Source organism: Mixophyes fleayi, chromosome 7 (genome assembly GCF_038048845.1).
Source record: "Mixophyes fleayi isolate aMixFle1 chromosome 7, aMixFle1.hap1, whole genome shotgun sequence".
NCBI lineage: Eukaryota > Metazoa > Chordata > Amphibia > Anura > Limnodynastidae > Mixophyes > Mixophyes fleayi.
The window spans coordinates 143,552,642-143,576,723 of record NC_134408.1 but is presented as its reverse complement, the minus strand read 5'-3'; the positions used below and the strand labels follow the sequence as shown (position 1 = coordinate 143,576,723).

Sequence of the window (24,082 nt, the reverse complement as noted above, 5' to 3'; positions counted from 1 at the left end):
TGCTGAGTTGAGTCTTGCCCCCGGGGCTAAAATTTGCCAGCCCTCCCCTGGAAGGAGTCAGCATTTTTTGCCAAGTACGAAGTAAGTGCGCCAGGTTTGGTGGAACAGTGCAAAAAAGATATTTCAGGAGCAGGATGATTGAAATTATTTAAATAATGAGGTGACTTTATGGTGATAGGTGGCTGAACTTTGATGTGACATTAACACTTTTGTGGCGCGCATTCACCTCTTCCGATTTTTCTGCAAATCTAGGGTTCCCCTGAGAGGGAAACGGAGGCGTTCATCTTAACATGTGCTGGGCGGAGTATAGTCACAAAGGAATGTTTTTCTTGTGCTACAATCTGCCATGAATTGCAGCCGACAGAAACAGAAGATATTTTCTGAATATTTTGATTAATGTCTGACCCCGCCCTATTTTCTTAAGAAGTGGGTGGGGCTGTGATGAAAAGATTTGCAGCGATTTGGGTCATCGTGGACACGCCCCACACTTTGCGGTGAAGCGAATCACAGAACTGCACTGCGGGAGCAGGGTCGCGATGGTGCTTTTCCCTGCTCTTGCCTCTTTGACCTCCCCCTTCACAATCGTCCGGAGGGGAGGGAAAAAAAGAGGCAAGTACGTGACACCCGTGACTGAAAACATCTTTCTTTCTTCTTAGTTTTGGCAACTTTTTAGTAAAAAAAAACCAACAATCATTGGTGACAACTAATGATGATAAATGTGATAGAGAAGCAATTTTTTGAAAGCAATTTTGCTACACTACAGTCACGAGAGAGGAAACTGAAATACATTTTGGTGCAAAAACCACTTCTTTAATGAACACAGCTCATTTTGTTTTCAAAATAAATGTTCAGTGTATTTAAAGAGGACCAGTCACCTACAGTGTTGGAAGTAGAGATGCTCAGGCTCAGTTCCTCGAGAACCGAACACACCTGAACTTAGGGGATCTGAGTACCAAGCCGAGTCGGTTTGGTACTTTCGCGCGCCCTCGGAATTAAAAAACGAGGCAAAATGTCATTGTTACATCGTCGGATCTCGCGAGTTTTGAATTCCTTTTTAAAATCCAACATCACGGAGGGTGGGAGGGAGGGCGAACCCCCATTTTTCTTTCCTGCCTCTGCTGTGTGCCAATGTGTCCTAGATGTGCTAGGAACTGCCGTGTGTTTGTGTCATTGCTCTGTCGCTTACCATCCAGCCAGGTCGCTGCAGTATTTGTCCAAAAGTGTATGAAAATAATATTGTGACCTGTGAGGTGGTCAAAATTGACTGCAAATGACTTGAAATAGTGTTACTGAGGTTAATAATAATGTAGGAACAAAAAAAGAGCAAAATTACGTGATTTTAGCATATTTTAGCAATTTTTCTAAAAAATCCAAAACCAAAACACAAGAGGGCAGTTTTGCCAAAACCAAAACCAAAACACGAAGCTAATCCAGATCCAAAACCAAAACCAGTTCACGGGGGTCAGTGAGCATCTCCAGTTGGACGCCATGTTATCTGTGCTGCACCAACGTTCATCCCATCAATTCACTCGGAGCCAAGTGCACCCCAGGCCTTGGTGATGTCACTAGTTTCTAGTGAATTGATTGGCTGCATTCTCATGAATGTGGTTTGAGCCTACAAAAATGGCTGCCTCCACTGTGAGCATAGATCCCAACTGTCACAATTTTATGGGGACATCCTGCAAAAGTGATAGGGGGGGGGGACTTGACCAAAAGTGGATGAGGTTTACCTAAAATGGAGCATTGGTGGGCAGAGTGTAGATGGAACAGTGGACGGGGGCTTATTTTGTCCCAGTTTTGTGATTCTGAATGTTGAGAGGTTTATGTGTGTGTAGGTGACCGATATACCTGAAATGGAGGGGCGTGTCTCGTACCGCTCAGTGGGCATGTCTTTTGCGAGAAGTGGGTGTGTCTTGCTCAAATAACCCCAAAACACCCAGATCACCTTAAGCCTCACACGAAATCACTTCAAGTTACCCCCATAACACCTAAACACACACCTGAAATGCCTCATCACCACAAAACCCCCACACAGGCAGCCTAAATACCCTAGGCACTCACAAATAACTTGACCCTCACTGACCCCAAAACAACCACTCAGTCATCCTGAAATATTAACAACCTAATTTTAACCCCCCAGACCCTCGCATGTGTTCACAGAATATATTGAATTTTTGCCATAAGATCAGCAGGATCTTCAGGGGAAGGAATAATTTCTGTGCAGGTTGTTCCCTCAGAGCACTTCTCCTCCTGACCAGGAGGCTGCGCTGTAACAAAATGGCCATCAATACATTAATACAAAACATTTTTTTTTTAATTACATTAATTAAAAAAAAAATTCCTCCACTGATCTGGACAATTTAAATGATGGACAGGACAGTGGGACAGTCCACCAAAATCAGGACAGTTGGGAGTTCTAGATTTTTTTGGTCTGTTACAGCTGCTTTAGTGGAATAACAATCTGACTGATGGTATACACAGTGCTGGTTGTCTGTACCCTCTCTGGTCAGCACCTAGGTATACTGTCATTGTTAAAGAAGAGAGACACAGTGACCGTACTGGACAGATTAATCTCATAAGCTGGGAAACATATCTTACCACTTCTGGGAGCATCCGGACGGAAAGGTCATGGATAGCTTTCACCACGATGCAGAGCGATGACAGCAGGAATATCACTCCTAGGATAACGCAGGCTCTGTGGAATTAAGCAGAATACAAGGCTGAGAGTTTTGGAATTAACTTGAGCTCTTAAAAAGTCATCGCTATTAGAGACATATGAAAAATCGCATTTGTGGCGCAAATTCTCAAACTGCACTGAATTTCACAAGTTGCCTCTCGTCACCCGCTTCCAATGCCAAACATAGTGCATAGGCAAACCGAAGGGGGGGGGGGGGGTTCCTAGTGCATGGAAACCCCCATTCAACTCTGGGACACTGTATAATTGAGGTGGCTGGACCCTGCCCCCGTTTCACACGGCTCTGCTCGAAAAGAGAGCTGCGTGCACCTAACAGTAGTACACGCAGCATTGCCCATGTATATTATGGGGATAGGAAGAGTTGGAGAGCAGCCAAGCACTGTCTAAAATTATAGCCACGCCATCATGCATGCTGGTCACACCCACTGGCGGGTAGTGTGGGAACCCCCCTCTACAAATCCTGCGTTTGCCCCTGTTATGATGGTTCTAACTCAGTATCCACTCTTATTCCATATGTATAGACTGATACATAATACCACTTTCATGTTTTTTTACATAGGAATTCCAATTAGCTGTTATGTTATGGGAGAGGGGGTAGTGCTCCGAGGAATAAGGAAATTCTGAACAAAGATGTGTTTTAAAATAATGGGGAATATTTACTAAGACCTCTATGTTAATAAGATTTTCGATCACTGCTTATCACAGCGATTGAAAATCTTTTTTTGGCCAATATGTTAAGAAAATGTCGGTGGGCCGACTAAACGACACTCGGCGGTAAGAGGAGTCGCCAGTCCTGGTATCCTGTGCGACTGCCAGGGATTGTCTTCTCTGGCCAAGTGCTTTGGTAAATAGGGAAAAACCCTAAATCCTGTCAAAACTCCCATTTTCACATTATTTAGGGCTTAACTACCTTTGACTAACTAGACCCCATTGTTTCAAACAACAAAGTCCACGAAAACAAAAATCGTTAAAAAACAAACTTACATTATAAACAACCTTTTATACATTTAAAACATCTTTTAAATCAATTCTTTGTTTGAATCAGTGATAACAATTTTTTTTAATCAATTGGGTAAAATTAGAACCAATTGGCTCATAGAGTGAATTCCTTCTGTGAACTGAATTCCTAGAGAATCGTTCATCTGTTCCTTACTCTCATGTCTCTATCTGGTATCCGCTGCTTCTCTAACGTATAAAAAAAATAATAACCCATTTTCCGCTGCTCTCAGTTGTATCTCAGCTACGTCCTTGCGTAGGCCTCCATTTGTTTCCAATTTTTCTTAGTAATTCAATCTGTTCCGACACATTGCCAGCGTGCCGCTGGGTCACTTCTCCTTACACATATACGTTTCCCATCATCAAATCGTTTCTCTGATCTTTCATATTGTGCAGAGAGATGGTTTCCATGGAGATGACATGATTCTAATACTGTCACCTATACAGGCGCCAATCGTTTCCGTGGAGATGCGTCCAGCGCACCTGATATCACTGAATATAATTCCTAACCTGAATGTCACATCCAAATATTAATGAAGAGTAGAAAGCTAGAAATTTTGTCACTTTTTAAACTAAAAATGAAACTAAAGAAAACTATAAAGCTAAAATTGTAATTGTATGTATCTGTGTGTGTGTGTGGGGGGGGGGGGGGGGGTGTACCAAATAAGAAGGGTATCTTTAAGACATTAGTGGGCCACAAGGGGTAACTTACAATTATGTCCTAAAATATGCTAGGGCATACCAAAATGAAGATTGCGTTAAGATTAATATACTTTTTCTTGTATAACCGTGCTTCCTACATCCTAATTTAAGCAGCACACCCCCAATTCTGGGGGGAACGGCCCACCGCCCTGACAGCTCGGTGCCGCTCTGCACAGCGCATACTAATACGTGAGGCAGCGCTAGGGTAGGGAACTGTTTTAAAGGCTCTAGATATGCCATCAGAGGGTGTGGCTATATCCCACATGGACACGCCCCCTTGTGACACCACCAGGCCTCCACAACGTGCCCCCTGACCCCTTCTTTATTTCAAAATTGCCGTGTTGCCCGCTGTCTGGCAAAACCAAAGCTGTGTTAAGCACTGATTTAATTTTGGAGAACGAGATAGGACTTGTGTCTCTTAGATTGTAAGCTCACTGGGGCAGGGCCATCTTTACCTTCTGTTTCAGGTCATTGTATGTACTTTGTGTCATGATCCCGTCCATGTACATTGCTGTGTAATGTGTCAGTGCTTTAGGAATAAAGGATAATAATTATAATAATGATAATGGTAAGGGCTTGCTGTAGGTTTAAAATCAGTACATCTGTTAATGTTAGACTTATGTAAGGGTTGTGATTATTTGGTTAATGCTGAGCTTACTATGTTTTTATTTTTATATCATCCAGGAAATCTTAGAATCAATTCTTGAAACACGTGAAAGGAAATATTCTCTTCTATAAAACAAGGGTCCTCTGTCTTCCTAAGACATACGGAGGCTGAGCCAGAAGCTAGCCTAGGCCATTGACTATCCTCTGTAAGAGAACTATCTCCTCCTGTGTCTCTGTAATGGCGAGCTAATCCTCGGCTCCTCCTGGTTACTGATCACAGGTTTCTCGTGCAGGGGCGCTGCTGCGGCTCCTCCGCCGCCGACAAGCAACGCGGGATGTAACAAGCACGTGACCGAGCTCACAGCGTCCAAAGGAAGCTGCTGTAAATCTTCTTATATTGACACAGTATCTTTATTAGAAAAAAAAAGTATCAAGGACAAAAATGGGCAAGCGGGTCGGCCGGAGGCTACTCCTCGTGCCTCCGGCAGGTGGGTAAATAGCGGGGCCGCTTGTTACTGCCCATCACTGCTATTGGGCATACTACCTTTACTGGCTACTAATGGGCATCTTATTTGCCACCACTGACAACTAAAGGGCACCTTATAGGGTATCTAACTGGCCATAATTATTACTGATGGGCTGGACTGGAACTAAAAATTGGCCCTGGCACGGAAAGCACTAACGGCAGCCTGGTCTGTCTGACATATTAATGGGTATTGTTGTTGGATATTAAATCTCACTGAACATTATCACTGGATGTTAGATGTTACTGGGCATTAAATGTGGCATTTGAATCTTGACATCATAAATGGCATCTATGTGGCTGTATATTATTGCTGGTATACAAGATAACCACAATATGGATACTCCTGGTATAATCAGTGTTGGGCTCTAATGATATAATCAATGTGTGAACCACTGATGGTTTAATCAATGTAGTAGGAAACAGATGGTATAATTAATGTATGAGGCGCTGCTGGTATAATCAATATGGGAGCTATAATTACTGGAGTACTGTTAGAGAGATATGTGGGGCCATTCGTGATATAATGTGTGGTGGGCACTTCTGGCATAATTAGAGTGTGAAGTGTGTGATGATTAGCCAGGTAGTACTAGAGCTGACAATCTAATGAGGAAGTTCTATGGTCTGGTTATCAATTCAATCCCCGATTTAGTCTTAGGGGTAGATCATCATCATCATCATTTATTTATATAGCGGCACTGATTCCGCAGCGCTGTACAGAGAACTCATTCACATCGGTCTCTGCCCCATCCCTACTATACACACACACACACACAGAGAGAGAAAGAGACTAGGGTTAATTTTGCTAGCAACCAATTAACCTACTAGTATGTTTTTGGAGTGTGGGAGGAAACCAGAGCACCCGGAGGAAACCCACGCAAAGACAGGGAGAACATACAAACTCCACACAGATAAGGCCATGGTCGGGAATTGAACTCATGACCCCAGCGCTGTGAGCAACCAATCAGATTCTAGCTATCATTTATCTAGTACATTCTAGAGAATTATAGCTAGAATCAGACTTTCACATTTCCTTTTTATATTTCATAAATCTACCCCTTAATTTGCATTTAGGTACAGTAGTTCAAAAGTACCTTAATTATTTTTTAACCGACAATCAACTATAAAAACTAGGTGGTGAACAGTTAGAGTTCCACGTTAGAGGCACAAACACTTATAATTGCTTTATCTGTTAAGTCCCCTTCGATATGAACACTCTGCCTTCCTGTTTCTCCTAGGCTAAGCATACGTCTGCGTTGTGATGTCCTTGGAAGCAGGTGTCCTTGTCACAAGCAATAAATCTATGCACAAGGAATGAATTGGGAAACAGGTTTGTAACTAGGTACGTAGGACTCGATTTATTTTTCTGAGAGTTTTGCGGAATGATAATAAGTAAATAACTCTATTGCTGACAGCAGAGGCTTTATATCCGCAGCTGAGTCGTGCCATAGGGCTGCACAGCTCGGCAGCTTTTCCTATAACGGCTGACGTCAGCTGGCCTCTCGCATCGGCACGCCGTGCAGCGTCCACTGGGCACCCACTATTTGGCTGCGTTGTCTTATTCCGAGGCCGCAATCTGCCACACACACACACACACACACACACACAGTCGTTCTATGGATTTTACTGTGGGAAATATGACACCCAGGCACACAGTAAAACACAAGGGATAGCGGATGTGCATCACACTCTCCTCCCAGAACTGCATTGCAGATCTACGATGTCCAAAGGAAATTTACTTGCACTATATACCAGCCAATATTACACCCCCCCCCCCCCTTCCTCCTCCTCTACGGCGCGGGCTCTTGTTGGAATTAGAGAGATGTTCTGAAAATACATGAATTGTTAGTGATGTTTTAAATGGCAGTAGTAATCCGTCTCACAGACAGAATGGGATCGTTTGTATATTTCAGTCTGGGCACTGATGAAATGACGTTTGTAAAATAACTAAGCTGTATTTAGGAGGGGTAAACAAACAATTGCATGGGCAGTTAAATAAAGACATTTGGAACTTAAAGGATGCTTGCATAACAATCTTAAGATAGGGCAATCCTAACACTCGTCACTGCCACCCCAATAACACCCACCCATTAAACAACCTTGGGGTAAATGTATCAAGCTGAGGGTTTTCCGGCGGGTTTGAAAAGCCAATCAGATTCTAGCTATCATTTATTTAGTACATTCTACAAAATGCCAGCTAGAATCTGATTGGTTGCTATAGGCAACATCTCCACTTTTCAAACCCGCTGGAAAACTCTCAGCTTGATACATTTACTCCTTTGTGTCTTGCCTGACCCTATTTTTTATATCTCTTGTTTCTTGCCCTTCTCTTGTCTGTCACCCGTTGTCCTGTCCCTCTTGCTTGTCCCTGTCTTGTCTATTTCTTAGTCCACTCCTGTAAGTTCCCTTCTTGTCCGTCACCCTTTTAACCTATCTTAGACTTGGACACTGTTGGATCTCCGGATGCTGTGGCACTACAAGTCTCAGAATGACTAGGCAGCAAGAGACTGGCACTGTTTATCAAGTAATTCTGAAATAGAATTTGCACGGGGAAGCCACGGCTGGCAGGAGGTTATCACCGGTGATCGCAGCGTTATCTCCGCCGGTAAGCCTTTCGTAAAGAGATAAAAGCACTATTGCCAGCTAAAAACCCCATGTTTGCCCCAGTAGGGCTTATTTATCATTGATAAATCAGCTCCTAAGTGGGGGAGAGGAAGACACAAGGTTGATCCTGTACTGGAGATGTAAGAGGGAGAGACTGTGGGCTATTCACTATTGGCTTCACCACGCAATATCTACTCGCTCTTTCTAGCCCAGTGAGTGCAGTTCCGGCAGTGGTAGTCAACATATCGATGCTGACTACCCCGACAACACTTACCCCCCTATCTTGACACCAAAGGGCTCCTTCCTGACGAGGATCAATGACGACTGATGTGACAAGCGACTGGAAGCAATCCCGATGAATGGAGAACCCGCCGCGACTTCATGAGGTCACACATCCGCAGCGCTGTTATCGCTGCTGTTAAGGGGGTAATGTAAGTATGCGTCCATGTACAATGTACAACGCTTTGTAAAGTACATTGTACATGGACGCATACTTACATTACTCCCCTAACAGCAGCGATAACAGCGTTGCGGATGTAAGTGACGTCATGAAGTCGCAGCGGGTTCTCCATTCATCGGGATTGCTTCCAGTCGCTTGCCACATCAGTTGTCATCGATCCTCGTCAGGAAGGGGTCCTTCGGTGTCAAGATGGGGGGGGTAAGTGTTGTTGGATTAATCAGCGTCATTATGCCCCATCCATTTCCGGGAGATTTGATCAGGGCCGGATTTACCACTAGGCAACCTAGGCAACCCAGAGGGCCCTCCCAAGGCCGTCGGTGAGACCAACCTTTTAAAATGTTCCGTTACTTATGGGCCAGTGCTATGTGCTTGCCCCCCTGGGCTAAAGTCTGCCGGCCAGCCCCTGAATAGGGGTATATGTTATGCTAAAAACTATAGTGCTATGGATTTTTTCAGGGAGGGGGCCCCAAACCAGTATCTTGCCTTGGGCCCCATGAGGTCTAAATCTGGCTCTGGATTTGATGGCGCTTCCGTGAGTACAGGAGGTCTCCCAATAATTCAGGAATCTCACAGACATACCAGGAAAGTAGGCAAGTATGGTATAAACTCCTAAAAAAATAGTTTTTAGTTTTTTCACCAGTCTGATATTTTACATTCAAATCACGGACGTGTTGATCCCTCTAAACAAAACTGCTTAGACAGAACAGCAAAAGACACATGAAATTCAGCTGGACTTTGCCACACACATATGGCATGATTTAGAGTTTAAAACATTTTGCTTCTCAAACGTACGTGGAAAAGTTCAGCCACAAAAATTGCAGTCTGACACAGATATTTTGAGTCGTGCATTTCTCAAGAGACATCCAAAACAAAATGCAGGTTTATTTCTATATAGGGCTTACAAACGCGTCTACTTAGCACCCAATATAGACGGGGCGGCTTGGCAGTGTTAGTTATAAACGTGAGAGTCACGTTATCCTATCCGATAAGATTATGTCATCTGTGGAAGTGTCAAATACACAGGAAGAATAGTATCTTCACAATGTTATTAATAAATGTGAACGTGACATTTTACATATAAATGTAATTGCATACAAACACCCCCACATCCTTTTTTTTTGCTGCTTATTAGATTCCTGTGGGAATCCTCTTTCCTGCAATAGTCCAAATGGAAAAGACAATTAAGAAATCAGAATGGATTGTAATAGGTGACGTACAGGGCAAAGAGCCAATCAGACGCTGCCAGACCAGTGATGGGCAACAGCCGCCCCTCCCAATCTTCCCTTGCGGCCCTCAGCTCTTTCCCGCTTTACTGTCAGATTTGTTTGTTATAGATTGTAACACTAAAATACCCCATAGTTGCCTATTCTCCCAGAATGTCCGGGAGACTCCCGAATTTTTGGGAGTTCTCCCGGACTCCCGGGAGAGCAGGGCAACCTCCCGCAGCCTGCCCTCTTCATTGCTCCCGCCCCCTGCTTTGATAGGCCAAATTTTGACAGGGGACGGAGCCCAACATTCGTTTGGCCACACCTTCATGGCGGAGCCCCCTCCCAGATAGCTTTGTACCAAATTTGGCCAGTATGGAATACCCTCTGATATGTTATTACACATATGAAGGTATCTGTTTCTTTGATTAAATATATTATTTTATGTGTGGCTCATCTGAAGGTTAGAGGGTCACACCAGGGACCCGGAAGTCCTAAGAAGGGTATCTGGGGATACATCCAAATCTAATTAGGTTGCACCTCCCAGTACACACGTACACATCACTACTGCATTCAACTTACTCGCCCCCTTTCCCCTTCTCCAGGACTTTTGCAAGGTATACTGAGACAGTGACGCAAGGGGCGGGCTAAGGTGCACTTGTTCAGCAGCAAAGTATTCCTGGAAATACTATTTTAGAATGTTGGCAACTAAGCAACATCCTGTGAGCAACTGGTACCCAGAAGTAATGGATATAACTAGCTACTCACATGATTATTTAATGCAGAGCTTTTCAAGCATTTTTTACTATGTGCCCAGGTGTAAATGTCTTCCAAGTACCCTCTGGCATCTTCATTTATATTATTTACCCCCTAGTGTGTGTAAATTTTATCAAAGTGCCCCCCCAAATATGATTAAATGGATACCAAGCCACTCCTTATGTATTTGAATGTTTTAAAAATACCCATTCTGCTTAGTTGTGTCTGTTTCACAATCTGCTTGTATTTGTAATGTTGCTTTGAGTTGTAGTAAAGTACCCCTTGACGCTGTCTGAGATACCCCTTTGGGCACAAGTACTACTGGGGAAGAGCCTAGAATTTAACGCATATATTACACAAAGCATACAAGGGTGAGTTAAACCCCAGAGAATATGATTACTTCCTCATGGGGTTTACAATGAATAATTTATGAACTGGATTTTATTAAGACAACAACTTATAAAGAAGTTATTGGTGCTGCAGAGAATATGCATCAATTTAAAAGCAACCGTGTCACCGACACAGTAAGAAAACCAGCATTATAGGAAATATCACTGCAGACTAAGGGCTCGTTCACACATATGCTCAAACCAATGCAATAGAATTAACGCATTATTTTGGTGCGTTTTAGTGATGTGTTAGTGTTTCATGCAGGTGTGATGCGTTGCGCTTTTTTTACTAATACAATGTATTGTATCGGTAGTGGGCTTTAACACATGCAAAATACATCACGCCGTCTTCTAAACTTTAAGAACGCAACGGTGGATGTGAGCAAAGGAACAAACACTCATCCTATTTGTAAAGCAGTTTTATGTCGGTCGGGTGTGAATGAGGAACCAAAATGATTCCATAGGCTAAAAGAACTAACTTTCTGTATGCAGGACTCCGTTAGTAGGTCTGTATCAGAGGGCGCATAGGCAAATCGAGGGGGGGGGGGGGGTTTACTAGTGCCTGGAAACCCCCTTCCAAGCCTGGGGCACTGTATAATTGAAGTGGCTGGACCCTGTTCCCACTTCACACAGCTCTGCTTGAAAAGGGAGAGCTGCGTGCACCTAACAGTAGTGCATGCATCATTGCCCAAGTATATTATGGGGATAGGAAGAGCTGGAGAGCAGCCAAGCACTGTCTAAAATTATAGCCACGCTCCCATGCATTCTGGTCACGCCCACTGGCGGCGTGGTGTGGAAACCCCCCTCTACATATCCTGCGTTTGCCCCTGGGGCGGTACTGTCATTTAGTTGCGGGCTTGTCCCAATTTTGCATTTAGGAGTGCAATGCAAACCTCCTATATATTAATATAAGCTTTGTCATTCCTCAAGCCATGCTTATTTTTCTTTTAGTTATTTAAATCGCCTCTGGTTTTCCAGTTTCATTGTATGCAAATGAGAGGGGGAGACAGATTCAGCAAGCTTTATATTGGTTTAAAAAATAAATGGTAACGACAGCCACTGTGAGGAGAGGAAAGAAAATATTGTAATGAAAAGATTAGGTTTTTTGTTTTTTTTATGGCATTAGTGAGGTTTTTTTCTGACATGTTTGAGTATAATGTACATCTATGGCTACACGTAATGGATGTCTAATGAATTGTCCTGTATGGGAAACCAATGAGGTGTTGGCAATTGGCACTGACTAAATCTTAGACACAGGGCCTAAAGAAAACCTCCGGGAACCCCCAATAAAAGAGTGATTGTCTTCACTACGGGGAAGCGAGAGGTCACAGCCCTATTAACTAGACTCAGCAGAAAACAGGCCATGTAGGAGGAAATAACAGGAATTATAGTTGATATTAGAGTTGCTCACTGACCCCCGTGAACTGGTTTTGGTTTTGGATCTGGATTAGTTTCGTGTTTTGGTTTTGGTTTTGGTTTTGGCAAACCGCCCTCTTGTGTTTTGGTTTTGGTTTTGGATTTTTTAGAAAAATTGCTAAAATATGCTAAAATCACATAATTTTGCTCCTTTTTTGTTCCTACATTATTATTAACCTCAATAACACTAATTTCAAGTCATTTGCAGTTAATTTTGACCACCTCACAGGTCACAATATTATTTTCATACACTTTCGGACAAATACTGCAGCGACCTGGCTGGATGGTAAGTGACAGAGCAACGACACAAACACACGGCAGTTCCTAGCACATCTAGGACACATTGGCACACAGCAGTGGCAGAAAAGAAAAATGGGGGTCCGCCCTTGCTCCCACCCCCCGCTATGTTGGGTCTTAAAAAGGAATCCTAAACTCGCAAGATCCGATGACGTCATGATGACGTATTGCCTCGATTTCAATTCTGAGGGCACGCGTCTCGGATCCCCTAAGTTTGGGTGTGTTTGGTTCTCGAGGAACCAAGCCTGAGCATCTCTAGTTGATATACAACAAACCAGGTCAGGATCAGGGTCACAAGTAAATAACCAGAGTCATGAACAACTCAGGTCAGAGAGAATAATGCTTAAATACAACATACTAGTTTTAGTGTGTTTACCAACATGCTTCTTGATGTCATGATAGTGGACTCAAACACGTGTTTAATTATTACAGAGGATCCCTAAACGATAGGGTGAATATAATAAGCTCTTGTTTGCTCACACGTGCCTAAAAAGAGTTGCTATCTCCTGTGTACAAAGGAGGACACAAGGGAACGCGGCAACTGGAATCCAAAGACAGGTCCTTCATAGTACTCAACCCCCTCTTACGAGAGACCACCAGATGCCTGTTAGACTGGAGATAATGGGTTACCAGAAAAAGAACATGAACATTGGAAGCTATGGTCCAAGAGCGCTCTTTGGGGGCCCTAATCCTTCCAATCCACTAATTAAATATAATCTACCCCAGAAGATTTTAGAATCTAGGATGTGACCGATTACAAATTCTTATTAATTATCCAACACTGAGGCTTTGCTTGTTGTAAGAAAAATAAAACTAATGAGTATATGAAGTTTTAAGGATAGGTGAAAATGAAACAGCATTGCGGTTATCTTAAACCGGCGATTTGCCGGCGTTATTTAAAAATTGAAGGTGAACAGAAATATAGGAAACAAACCTTGCTCCAGTATTTGGTTAAATACAACCGAACGTATGCATGGATTACCTGCCACTACGACGGATGAGCCTGACTCCTGTTTAAATGAGCTAAACGTGCACAAAATGCACCTAACACAAGCTGGGTCAATACTTTCCTCTGCTCTGCAGGCGTCGGACATTTTTCTTCGATTGCAAAAACTACGACCCCCCCGTACGGTCCGTTAATACAGATACACGTGAGCTGTTTTCCAATAAAACATTTGTTTACTTCCTCGTTGAAAGTAATCTATGCGCTGTGGAGGACGTGTCGTGTACATACAATCTGTGCCAGGGTATCAGATGGGCTGCTTGGCATAAATCATTTTTAAGATATAATTATGGGGCCACGTGACACGAGAATCTGCCACTTTCCTACGCTTTTAAAATAGCTGCGCTGTCACATCCAGGCGAAGCTGTGAAATATAGTGCCAGAGCTAGAGATAGACACATTACTCATTTCCTGCTAAAAAATGACGTGTTGTAAACCTAATTAGACAAAAATCCAAAAACCATGCAAATCAGGTGTCGTTAGGGAGGCTTAATGTTTATTCAATATTTTAATGAATCCCTGAATTAGAAGATGACAATTTTCATCTTTCTGGATGTAGATAGATATGAGATAGACAGTGTAGATCAGTGACGGACAACCTGGTACACTACAGGGCCGTAGGGGTGACGCTCTAACCTTCCAATGGCCCGTACGTTAACCTAAATCTCAGTAATAAGTACAACAATACCTTTCATTAAAGAAAGAGATACCTATCTGTAAAAACAAGTGTTACAAGTTACAACAAACACATCTGACAATAAAACAGGAAAGAGCTAGGGGCCACAGGGGAAGGCACGAAGGGCCACATGGAGGCTGTCACATGTGTTCATGCATGTTTATCTAGCTGGATATAGGGGCAGGAAGGGGCTGTCAAATTTTAGCACGGGGGGGGTCGACTCGTCTCAGCAGCCTATTTTACATTTACCCTTTTTAAAGGAAAAAAATTGCACATAACCCATACTTACCAACTTTTCCTTGTTGGCTTCAGGGAGATCCCGTGGGAGGAGGGCGTGCGAGGGCGGGGCTTGACAAATCACATCATTTCGGCCCCGCACCCTAAACGATTGTCACAATTTTGGCCAATTACAGCAGGGGGTGGGGCTAAAACAACGCGATATTTGCGTCATTAAGCCCCACCCCCACCACTTATCTACTATGGGGCGAGAAATGGGAGGTTGCTCTGCTCGCCCGGGAGGTCACCCAGAATTGCGGGAGTCTCCCGAACATTCTGGGAGAGTAGGCAACTATGCGTTAAAGAAAAGCAGCTAATGAATCTCTAGAGACTGAAGTGTCTTTTACATTTCTCTCTCCATTACTGAAGTCATGTTGTCTTACCTGTCAGTCTTTGATTAAATCTTGGTCTCCATGAAAATGGCCACCTCCATAGGCATCAATACATGGACATAGGATACAATTTCTGAACTGTGTCATCATGCCACAGATGGCGAAGCCAACCACGTCTTGTACTGGCTCAGCATCAGGGAGAATGCCAGACTCTTCAGGGAGATCACCCCTATTTCAGGGAGTCTCCCTGACATTCAGGGAGAGTTGACAAGCATGAGATAACCCAGTGACCCAGCCCAGGGTAGCCCATTATAGGACCAGCCCCCCTGCCCCTGCATAGGGGCATATGTATCAACAGACAATGAGTCTTATTGCTGGGGAAAAATGGAGTCTTACTTAACATGGGCCAGATCCAAAAAATGCCCAAAAGCCCCCCTACCTCCGGGCTCCTCACCGGCTACACCCCGGTAATTATGCCACATATCTCATCTATAGGTCTCCCATTATTGAATTTTAAAAAACTGTATTTTGTAGAATAAATCATTTCTAAAAAAATATTATTTTGATATTTGATAGTCAATGCCCTACACATGTTTTCGTGTGCTCTGCCAAAATTGCTAAATAGTCTTCGTCTTTAATAGCTGCAACTATAGTGAGATTCCTAACAAATTACAAAACATTTTAGTATACATAAACCAAGCTCAAGTTACAAAGTATCTCTGGTATTAGAATGGCTCTAACTCCAATCAATGAGAGTACCACCTTTGGGTTGAATAAACATGTACAGCCATACTAGCTGGTGCGGGAGTGGAAATGTGTGGGGAGGGGGTGCATGGAAACATTATCATAACACTGTGATCCTGCCCCTGCTGTGCAATGCAGAGCTCTGCGGGGGAGGGGCTATGATGACACAAATCACATCAGCAAGCCCCGCCTCAAAAGTTGGTAAGATCCAGGAGCGAGACCTGCTCTTCCAGGAGTCCAGGATACTCCCCAAAATTCGAGAGATTTGAACATTTCCGGTAGAGTAGGCAAGTATGTACAATTAGCGCTGTAATGCCCATTACATATCTCCCTTCCCCCAACATTCTCACGCAAGGGACAAACATGGGGGACAGAGCCCAGAAATCGGGACAGTTGGAAGGTATCTTCCAAAAATGTAATTCATCCCACTGGAGGCAACAAGCTAAATAAACTGAAGCATTGGAATGGAGGTGAACATTTTGGCAGTGAGATCTGCGCAAAGTTAACCCTTTAGTGAGGCAATAATAAATTCCTGACAATCCTCATTTAAAAGTAAATTTGAAGTTGACAAATCTGGAGTTATGAAGTCAGGATCAAAAAACCTAATATGTAGTCCTGCAAATAAATAAATTCCAGTTACTATGAAGCAAGTCAAGGTCTTTCTGTGTTATCTTGCAATTAATATTTGTAATTACACACCCATGCAGGGGTTTTCAAATGTTTGCACTTGTATGAGCACAGGAGCGGACAGATTGGGGGAACAGATTGTGTGCGGTGCGCGGCCTCTCCCTCTGAGGGGGAAACAAGCTGAGCCCCTACCGGAGCCTGTCTGTCTGATTTGTGGTGATCAGTCAATTGTCTGGCACCTAGGAGAACAAACAGCTCCAGATTCCACAGGAATATTTATTTGTAATATTGCTCTCGTTTCTAATATTGTCTTTACTCATTTTCCTTGTGTGATTATACAGATCTCTGGCAACGTTAAATGGAACATTTTCTGTCTGGGAAAAAAGAGGTGAACGGTATACTGAGCTTCAAGTGCAATTATTTGCGCAATTCCATCAGCCCCCATGTAAATATGACACTGATATTTATATTAAATGTTCCTCAGGTAAATGCAGATACTGACATTCAACTGATTGTTTACTGTACCATATCTCCCAAAATTTAGAACATACTTGCCTACTTTAAAGATTCCCGGGGAGAAGTCATGTGACAGGGGGTAGGAGGGGGGCGTGGTCATCGTCACATCACCATAGCCCCGCCCCCACTATAAAATGCCGACATTCACGGCATTGAATAGAGGGGGCGGGACTTAATGACGTGTTAAACCCCGTCCCCTCCATGCAATGCCGTGAATTTCGGCAAATGCGGGAGTTTTGCCTACTCTTCCGGGATTCCGGGAAGACTCCCCAAAATTCGGGAGCCTCCCAGGAATTCCGGGAGAGTAGGCAAGTATGATTTAGAATCTGGAGATCAGGACAAAATAAGCCTGTCCCATTCCTAGCACTAAACTTCCTACCTTTGAATTGCAGCCGAGAAGTCCGATCAAGGGAGGGGGTGGGGCCAACCGGGACTAACCAGAGTGAAGGAGGGGCATGGCTGTGCTAAATCTGGTCCCGCCTCTACAGGTGCAGGACGGAGTTAATGCCGCAATCGCACAAGACTCCATAGAAGGATATATCTGCACCTACTGGGCATTTCACACAAGGTACACTGCACAAATTGCTATAGATCACACATGTGCGCAGTTCATTATATCCATCTACTGAAATACTCTGTTCTGCTGTGTAAAAAAACCAAGGATCTGATTGGCTACAGGTAGTTCTAATGCCACCCATTAGGACTTCCAAGCTTAGATATTGAGCACAGCTGGGTGTTAAGTCAACCACACTGTAAAATATATCATTATCCATAGCCGCCAATCAAATATTAGCTTTCCTGTTCTAAACCGAACTATACACCTGCTGTAATCTGATTGGCTGATATGGGGAACGCCTCCTTTTTATTATTCTGTGCTAATAAACGGCTTGATATAAAAAATCAAAATTTGCTTTTCATAGTTCTGCTCAAGGGCTAAAAGTCCTCCAGACGCAAGATGGTCCAAACTCTGAGGACCCTTCAAATAATGAAGATATCTTGTACGGTGCCATTCCAAGTCAGCAGTAAATGAGTCGGTGGACACTTGTATCCAGCGGTTAACAAATAATACGGTAAGAACACTTGATCTTCCCATAAGATCACCGAAGGATCCAGGAAGAACCTGCCTCCGCACAGCTTGGTCTTATTAACAAATATAACACTTTCCTTAGCAACCGAGGGCGACTCATTAAACGTTCGTTAGAATTCACATTCTGCTCATTATCCCCAGCAACTGACGTGCTCACCGCAGCAGCAAAATAATGAGTTATCAAGGCTCCGTCTCGCAGGGAACGTCTCTATCCTTAGTCCCTAAACACAGAATTACTTATTAAAATATTCATTAAAATCATAATGACTACAACCAGTCTTATGTCATAAAATAGCAGAGGAGATAGAGTGTCACAAATTGAGAACTATTATTACATTACGATAAAAAAAAAGAAGCTAAACAGCATCAACAGGGAGATGATTTCTATATAATACACAAGTGATATTATTGTATAAACCATAAATAATATCTGTAGAAACAATTCTCTCTGATGTCATCGCTCATAATCAGTGATTTTGGACGTCATTGCTTCAGTGTATTAACCATAAGGCTATATTTACTAAACTGTGGGTTTGAAAAAGTGGAGATGTTGCCTATAGCAACCAATCAGATTCTAGTTAGCATTTATTTAGTACAATGTACAAAATGACAGCTAGAATCTGATTGGTTGCTATAGGCAACATCTCCACTTTTTCAAATCCTCTGTTGACAAATGACAGTGCAAATAGCTCAGTGTTTTGCTTCAATGTCTGCGCAGTTCTGCCGCTATGTACAATCAACACCTGGGGGTAAATGTATCAAGCTGAGAGTTTTCCGGCGGGTTTGAAAAGTGGAGATGTTGCCTATAGCAACCAATCAGATGCTAGCTATCATTTTGCAGAATGTACTAAATAGATGATAGCTAGAATCTGATTGGTTTTTCAAACCCGCCGGAAAACTCTCAGCTTGATACATTTACCCCCAGGAATTCTCTTTTAACGCTCGACAGAAGCCGTTACATCGCTGGCAGAGAGTTTTGTTCTCAAAAAATGAGGGGGGGGGGGGGGGTGCTTTCTATGGGGGTAATAAATAAGAAGACATACTGAGAATTCTATCTGGATACAGAACCAGCAGTAACATTCTAGAGTTTTCGATGCATAAATAATTAAATCAAAGACATAGTCTTCCCTTTAATTGGCTGTTTCATTTTATGCAATATAACTTTTTATTTGTTTTTACACCTATTTACAGCTGTCGATATTGATTAGCTATATTCATTGTATAATTACTTTCATGAATTATGGAGCTGGTTCATCCCTAGTTACAATATATATAGACAGCTTTTAAACAGAATATTTATTAGAACTTTAAAGTTTGTTACAATGTTTCTCTTCTTTACTAATTTTGTTACTCGGCTCCTTAGTGCAAACAGGTGTCATTGTTGATTCTATTGTCCGTGTTATTGTCATAGACTGTGACTGGAGTGAGCAACACATTAAAGAGGAGTAATATTGGACCATAACACTAAATATTACAATCCTATATATCTTTTCTAAGGAAATAATCAAAAACATTCAATAGGATTCTACCAACATTGTAATAGTAATGTAGCAGTCTGTACTCACAGGTATTCTCTGTGCGCCGAGTGGACAGCGGCAGCGTTGCTGTAACGCCATAAGACAATCACGGAGGATAAAACGTCCAGAACAGCATCAAACTGAAAAATAAAACAAAACTGAGTGTTACTTAAACATACTGGTTCTACAGCTGCTTTTTCTTCATGTACTGGTATAAATAACACATTAAAGTAAATGCGACATACTAATCTATCTCAATATTGTGTTTTTAGTCCCTTCAAGCATACGCCCCTTCCCTTTCCCATTATGCCCTATCGCCAGCTGTCAGGAGTGTCATTTGCGTTCAAACTTGATTTGCATGCGCTTGTGTTGATTGGCATATAGTCGGTTGCTGAGTCTTCACAGAGCAATTTCATGCGATATACGGCACGTCGCGGGACTCACGTTCCTTGATTAATTAGGCACAAAATTTACAGATGGAAATAATAGTTTTGGTGTTGAATATAAATTTCACAGTGGTTCAGTTTCTGCATAAACTAGAAAGTTCCCGTTCTACCTTCCATGGACATTAGTTTATAGTTTATATGGAATCTTGCGGAATATGAATACATGGGATCATTATTCATTGATAAAGGGGCAAAATTAATTAATAATTAACTTATGAGGGCAAATTTTATTTTTCATCATTTTAAGGGGGAAAAACGATTGTATTATTAGTATTATGGGGGCACTATGTAATGCCACGTGTGTGCATTGTAAATAATTATTGCCCTCATTAGCAATCAAATAGTATTAAAATAGTAAAAAGCACAGTTAATATAATAATATATTCATATTTTCCCCATAAAATAATGCTATAATAGTGCCCCCTTAATATAATGAAAAATAAAAGTTTCCCCCATACATTAATACATTAATTTTGCCCCTTAATCAATAAATAATGATTGCCCCATAATTTATATGTCAATGGTGCTTCCTTTCATGTTATGAATGGCAATATAAACACAAACAACATGGTGCAATCTCTCCTCTCACAACCCCTTCTGTTTTGCCGGTTTGGACGGCTATTTTGCAGCGGTAATTCAAACCCCAGCTTAGTAAATCCGGCTGTTTGTATGTTCGTTGAAATCGGGATGGCCATCTGTAGAGTGGTGGTCTTTAAAAATGTTCATTCTGGACGTTTTAATGGTGGTCTGGACTTTAGTAAATCTGGCGATTTTAAAACCGCAAAAGAAAACGAGCAAAAACTGGCAGTTCCATCAAACCGCCCTTTAGTAAATCTAGCCCCTAGTCTTTCAATAAAATAAGATAAACTCTCAGGGCCTGATTCATTAAGGAAATTTAAGTAAAAAAAAATTGAGTAAGTAGTCTCCTGGACAAAACCATGTTACAATACAAGGGGTGCAAATTAGTTTTGTGTTTTGCATATGAGTTAAATACTGTCTTTTTTTTCATGTAGCACACAAATACTTGATAGCTTATTTGTACACTGAAATTTAAAGTTGATATTTCTGTGCTACATGAAAAAACAGTCAGTATTTAACTTATATGCAAAAGAGAAAACTAATTTGCACCCCTTGCATTGTAACATGGTTTTGTCCAGGAGAAAACTTACTCAAATTTTTTACTTAATTTTCCTTAACGAATCAGGCCCTCAGTTAATTAAAATCCAACTTTATTATAAAAATGAATCATTACATATATTTATTGGTGAAATCTTCCTCTTTAAAATGTTGGTTATCAATGAGAGCTTTTTAACAATTACCTAACCTCTTCGTGAACAGGAAAAGCAACAGTGACCCCTGCAGTTTATATGTACAATGGGATTGGTTGCATGGAACGTGGGTGGAGTCAGATATAGACACTCATTTCTCCATTCACCTATAAACAGTTTTTTTTATCAATTAATTTACACAATTAAAACTGCACCCCTGCATACCAAAATATTGTAAAATTGACACAAAATAAAACTGATCAAAGGCTTAAAATGATTGTTGCTTTAAATTTCATATCTCAAAATATAGAGAGGAAAGAAAATAGGATTTTATGAATTCTCCTTCAAAAGAGAAGACAATTAGTCATCTGAAATGATGCAAAACAATGGATATCTTTAGAATAGTCCAATTATGGTACAGAAAGCAGCAATCACAATTTATTTCTTTATTTAAGTGACTATTGCAGTTGGCTGGTGCCCAAACCACATTGTAAATCACACGAGGGATGACTTATTAACAGCATTCCAAATCAAAGTCCTGAATAATTTATGTGGGATTGTTTATGAAATCTGCGATATATTGCTCAGATTCCGCTGGGTGGCGTAGAGACCACCTCAGATACTCCTGTGGGATAGACACACTGGGCTTGTTTCATGGCGGTAAGATTGTTTGCGTGGCGTATCTTGCGTGAAATAGCTCTGCCCGTGCACCAGAGCGGGTCTTACGCCAGTGAACACAATTGCATGCGATTTATGTCCGAACGCAAATGACATTTAGGGCTGCCTACGTATTGAAAGGCGGAATGAGGGTGGAAAGGTATGAACTGCCGGTTTGAAAAAGTGAAGATGTTGTCAATAGCAACCAATCAGATTCTAGCTATCATTTATTTAGTACATTCTACACAATGACAGCTAGAATCTGATTGGTTACTACAGGCAACATCTCCACTTTTTTCAAACCCGCAGTTTAGTAAATATACCCCTAGGTGTCAAAATGCAGGAAAAAATATAACCAGACAAATTCCTCGCTGATAAATATCTCCGTCAGGTTACTGTATTATAGATTAAAATCAGAACATACATTTCCCTACAAATTTAAGTTTATTACACTCAAGTGGAACATTGGTAATTTGATTGGGTTTTCTTGTGATATCTGTTTCTTAATTTTATTGGTAATTTTTTTAAATTGTTATTTTATGGATTGTTTAAACTATAAACACACATATCAAGATATGATCTTATTTAATACCAGATGCTGTAATCCTTAGCAGCCAATCACAATGCTTCTTTTAAGTTTCTGAAACTGAACTACAAACAAGATTGATGACATCCTACTTAGTATATAACATTGAATCCGATTCCCCAATCACACTAGGCGTGGATAGCTGGGGGAGACTAGGAAGTAATAACACATGATATATAATGGGCAGGAGATAAGGTAATTATAAAAACACATATATTGAATGTCACTTACTGCAAATCCGAAGGATGAAGCGCTGTATCTCATGACTGAGACAGCTGAAAGAGAAAGAGATACATTGTATTAATCTATGTAATGTAGAAGGTAAGATAATATATGTTTGTCATCGCTGCTCTGTGTTCATTAAGAAATCGTGTCTACTATAAAGAGTAATGCACCCTGTAGTGTAAATGATTATGGATTATAGAGTATACTCTCTATTATAGCCCACTCTCCCACAATGTCCAAAAGGGCTTCCGGGAAAATAGGGCATTCTCCCGTATCTGCCCAATTCCAATTGAAGCCGAATCTCAGACCCCCGAGATAAAAATTTCCAACCCTCCCCTGTCTTTAGCCGATACAGGACCATGAGGTGAGAAGGGCCTGGCAATCTCTGGTTCATGCTTCATGTCTCCACCGTCCTCGGTCTCTCCTCATTCTAACCGTACTACATCGCCGGTAGCTTCTTTATTATTGGTGGTCGATAATCACACCCACCACCAGCAACAATTATTATTCCACTACATTATGTATCAGTTGTTCTCCACACCTCTTAGATTGTAAGCTCATATGGTCAGAGCGATCTTTACCTCTCGTTTCATGTATGCTATTTATTTGAATTGTCATTCACTCAATGTACAGAGCCATGTAATATGTCAGCGCTTTATACTGATCAGCGCTTAAAGCTCTTTTAGCCAAGGATCCGCCTCAGTTTGCGCTCAGACTGAGACGGATCCCTCTTGCATCTCTCTGTGCTTAGAGGTGGAACGGGGAAGGCAGTGGGTGAGCCTGGCAATGTACAGGCGTGTTCACGCACACGTTACATGCTATGCTGAGCTGAAAGCAGCCACAGATAGGTCTCTAGGAGACGTCTCTTTTGATGGTGCTTTCTCCTGGTGCAACAGACCTTGCAGTATTAATAAAATAAAGTAAAAAAATATTTAAATTTTAAAAAAGAAGGTCTACACCCCCTCCCAAACAGCTTTACCAATGCTAGTGCTGTTTGGGGGGGGGGGGAGAAGCACAATTTTATTTTTTTTAATATTAATTTATTTATTCATTTATCTACTTTACAGGGCAGCTGTGACTGACACACTTAAGTGTATTATGCACACAGGCCGTAAGGCAGATAAAGAGGTGTGTTTGTGCAATTTGCATAGTATTTTAGATCTAAAGATAAGTGAGAATCGGAATCCTATGTAAATTACGGGATACAATTTACACAAACGATTTCAGTGTAAATTGCTTCCCTACATCAGGCCCTTAGTGTTCAAATTCTCAGAGAGACTGTACAACATTAGATAGTTACTACATAGACTGTTCTGTATTGTCATGTATGTACATTATATATGTTCTCTACACAATATTCGATGCTAACATAGCAGTCATTACTAGTGAACAGAGTTCCTCTTTAATAATAAGGGTAATAATTATAATATTAGGACTCCTTGGAATTCTCTGACCGGTTTGGCTACAGTCTGG

The 24,082-nt window shown here is 41.8% G+C and overlaps 1 protein-coding gene across 1 annotated transcript in view; it reads right to left on the bottom strand.

Annotated features, from left to right (window-relative positions):
* TMEM163 (transmembrane protein 163) overlaps positions 1 to 24,082 on the bottom strand; it is a 94,350-nt gene that overhangs the window by 26,436 nt on the left and 43,832 nt on the right. The window contains exons 3-5 of the mRNA XM_075180960.1: positions 22,616 to 22,659; positions 19,476 to 19,567; positions 2,599 to 2,695 (exon numbers count right to left, since the gene is read on the bottom strand). Coding sequence (XP_075037061.1) covers positions 2,599 to 2,695; positions 19,476 to 19,567; positions 22,616 to 22,659 — 233 coding nt within the window. The remainder of the gene's footprint in view (positions 1 to 2,598; positions 2,696 to 19,475; positions 19,568 to 22,615; positions 22,660 to 24,082) is intronic.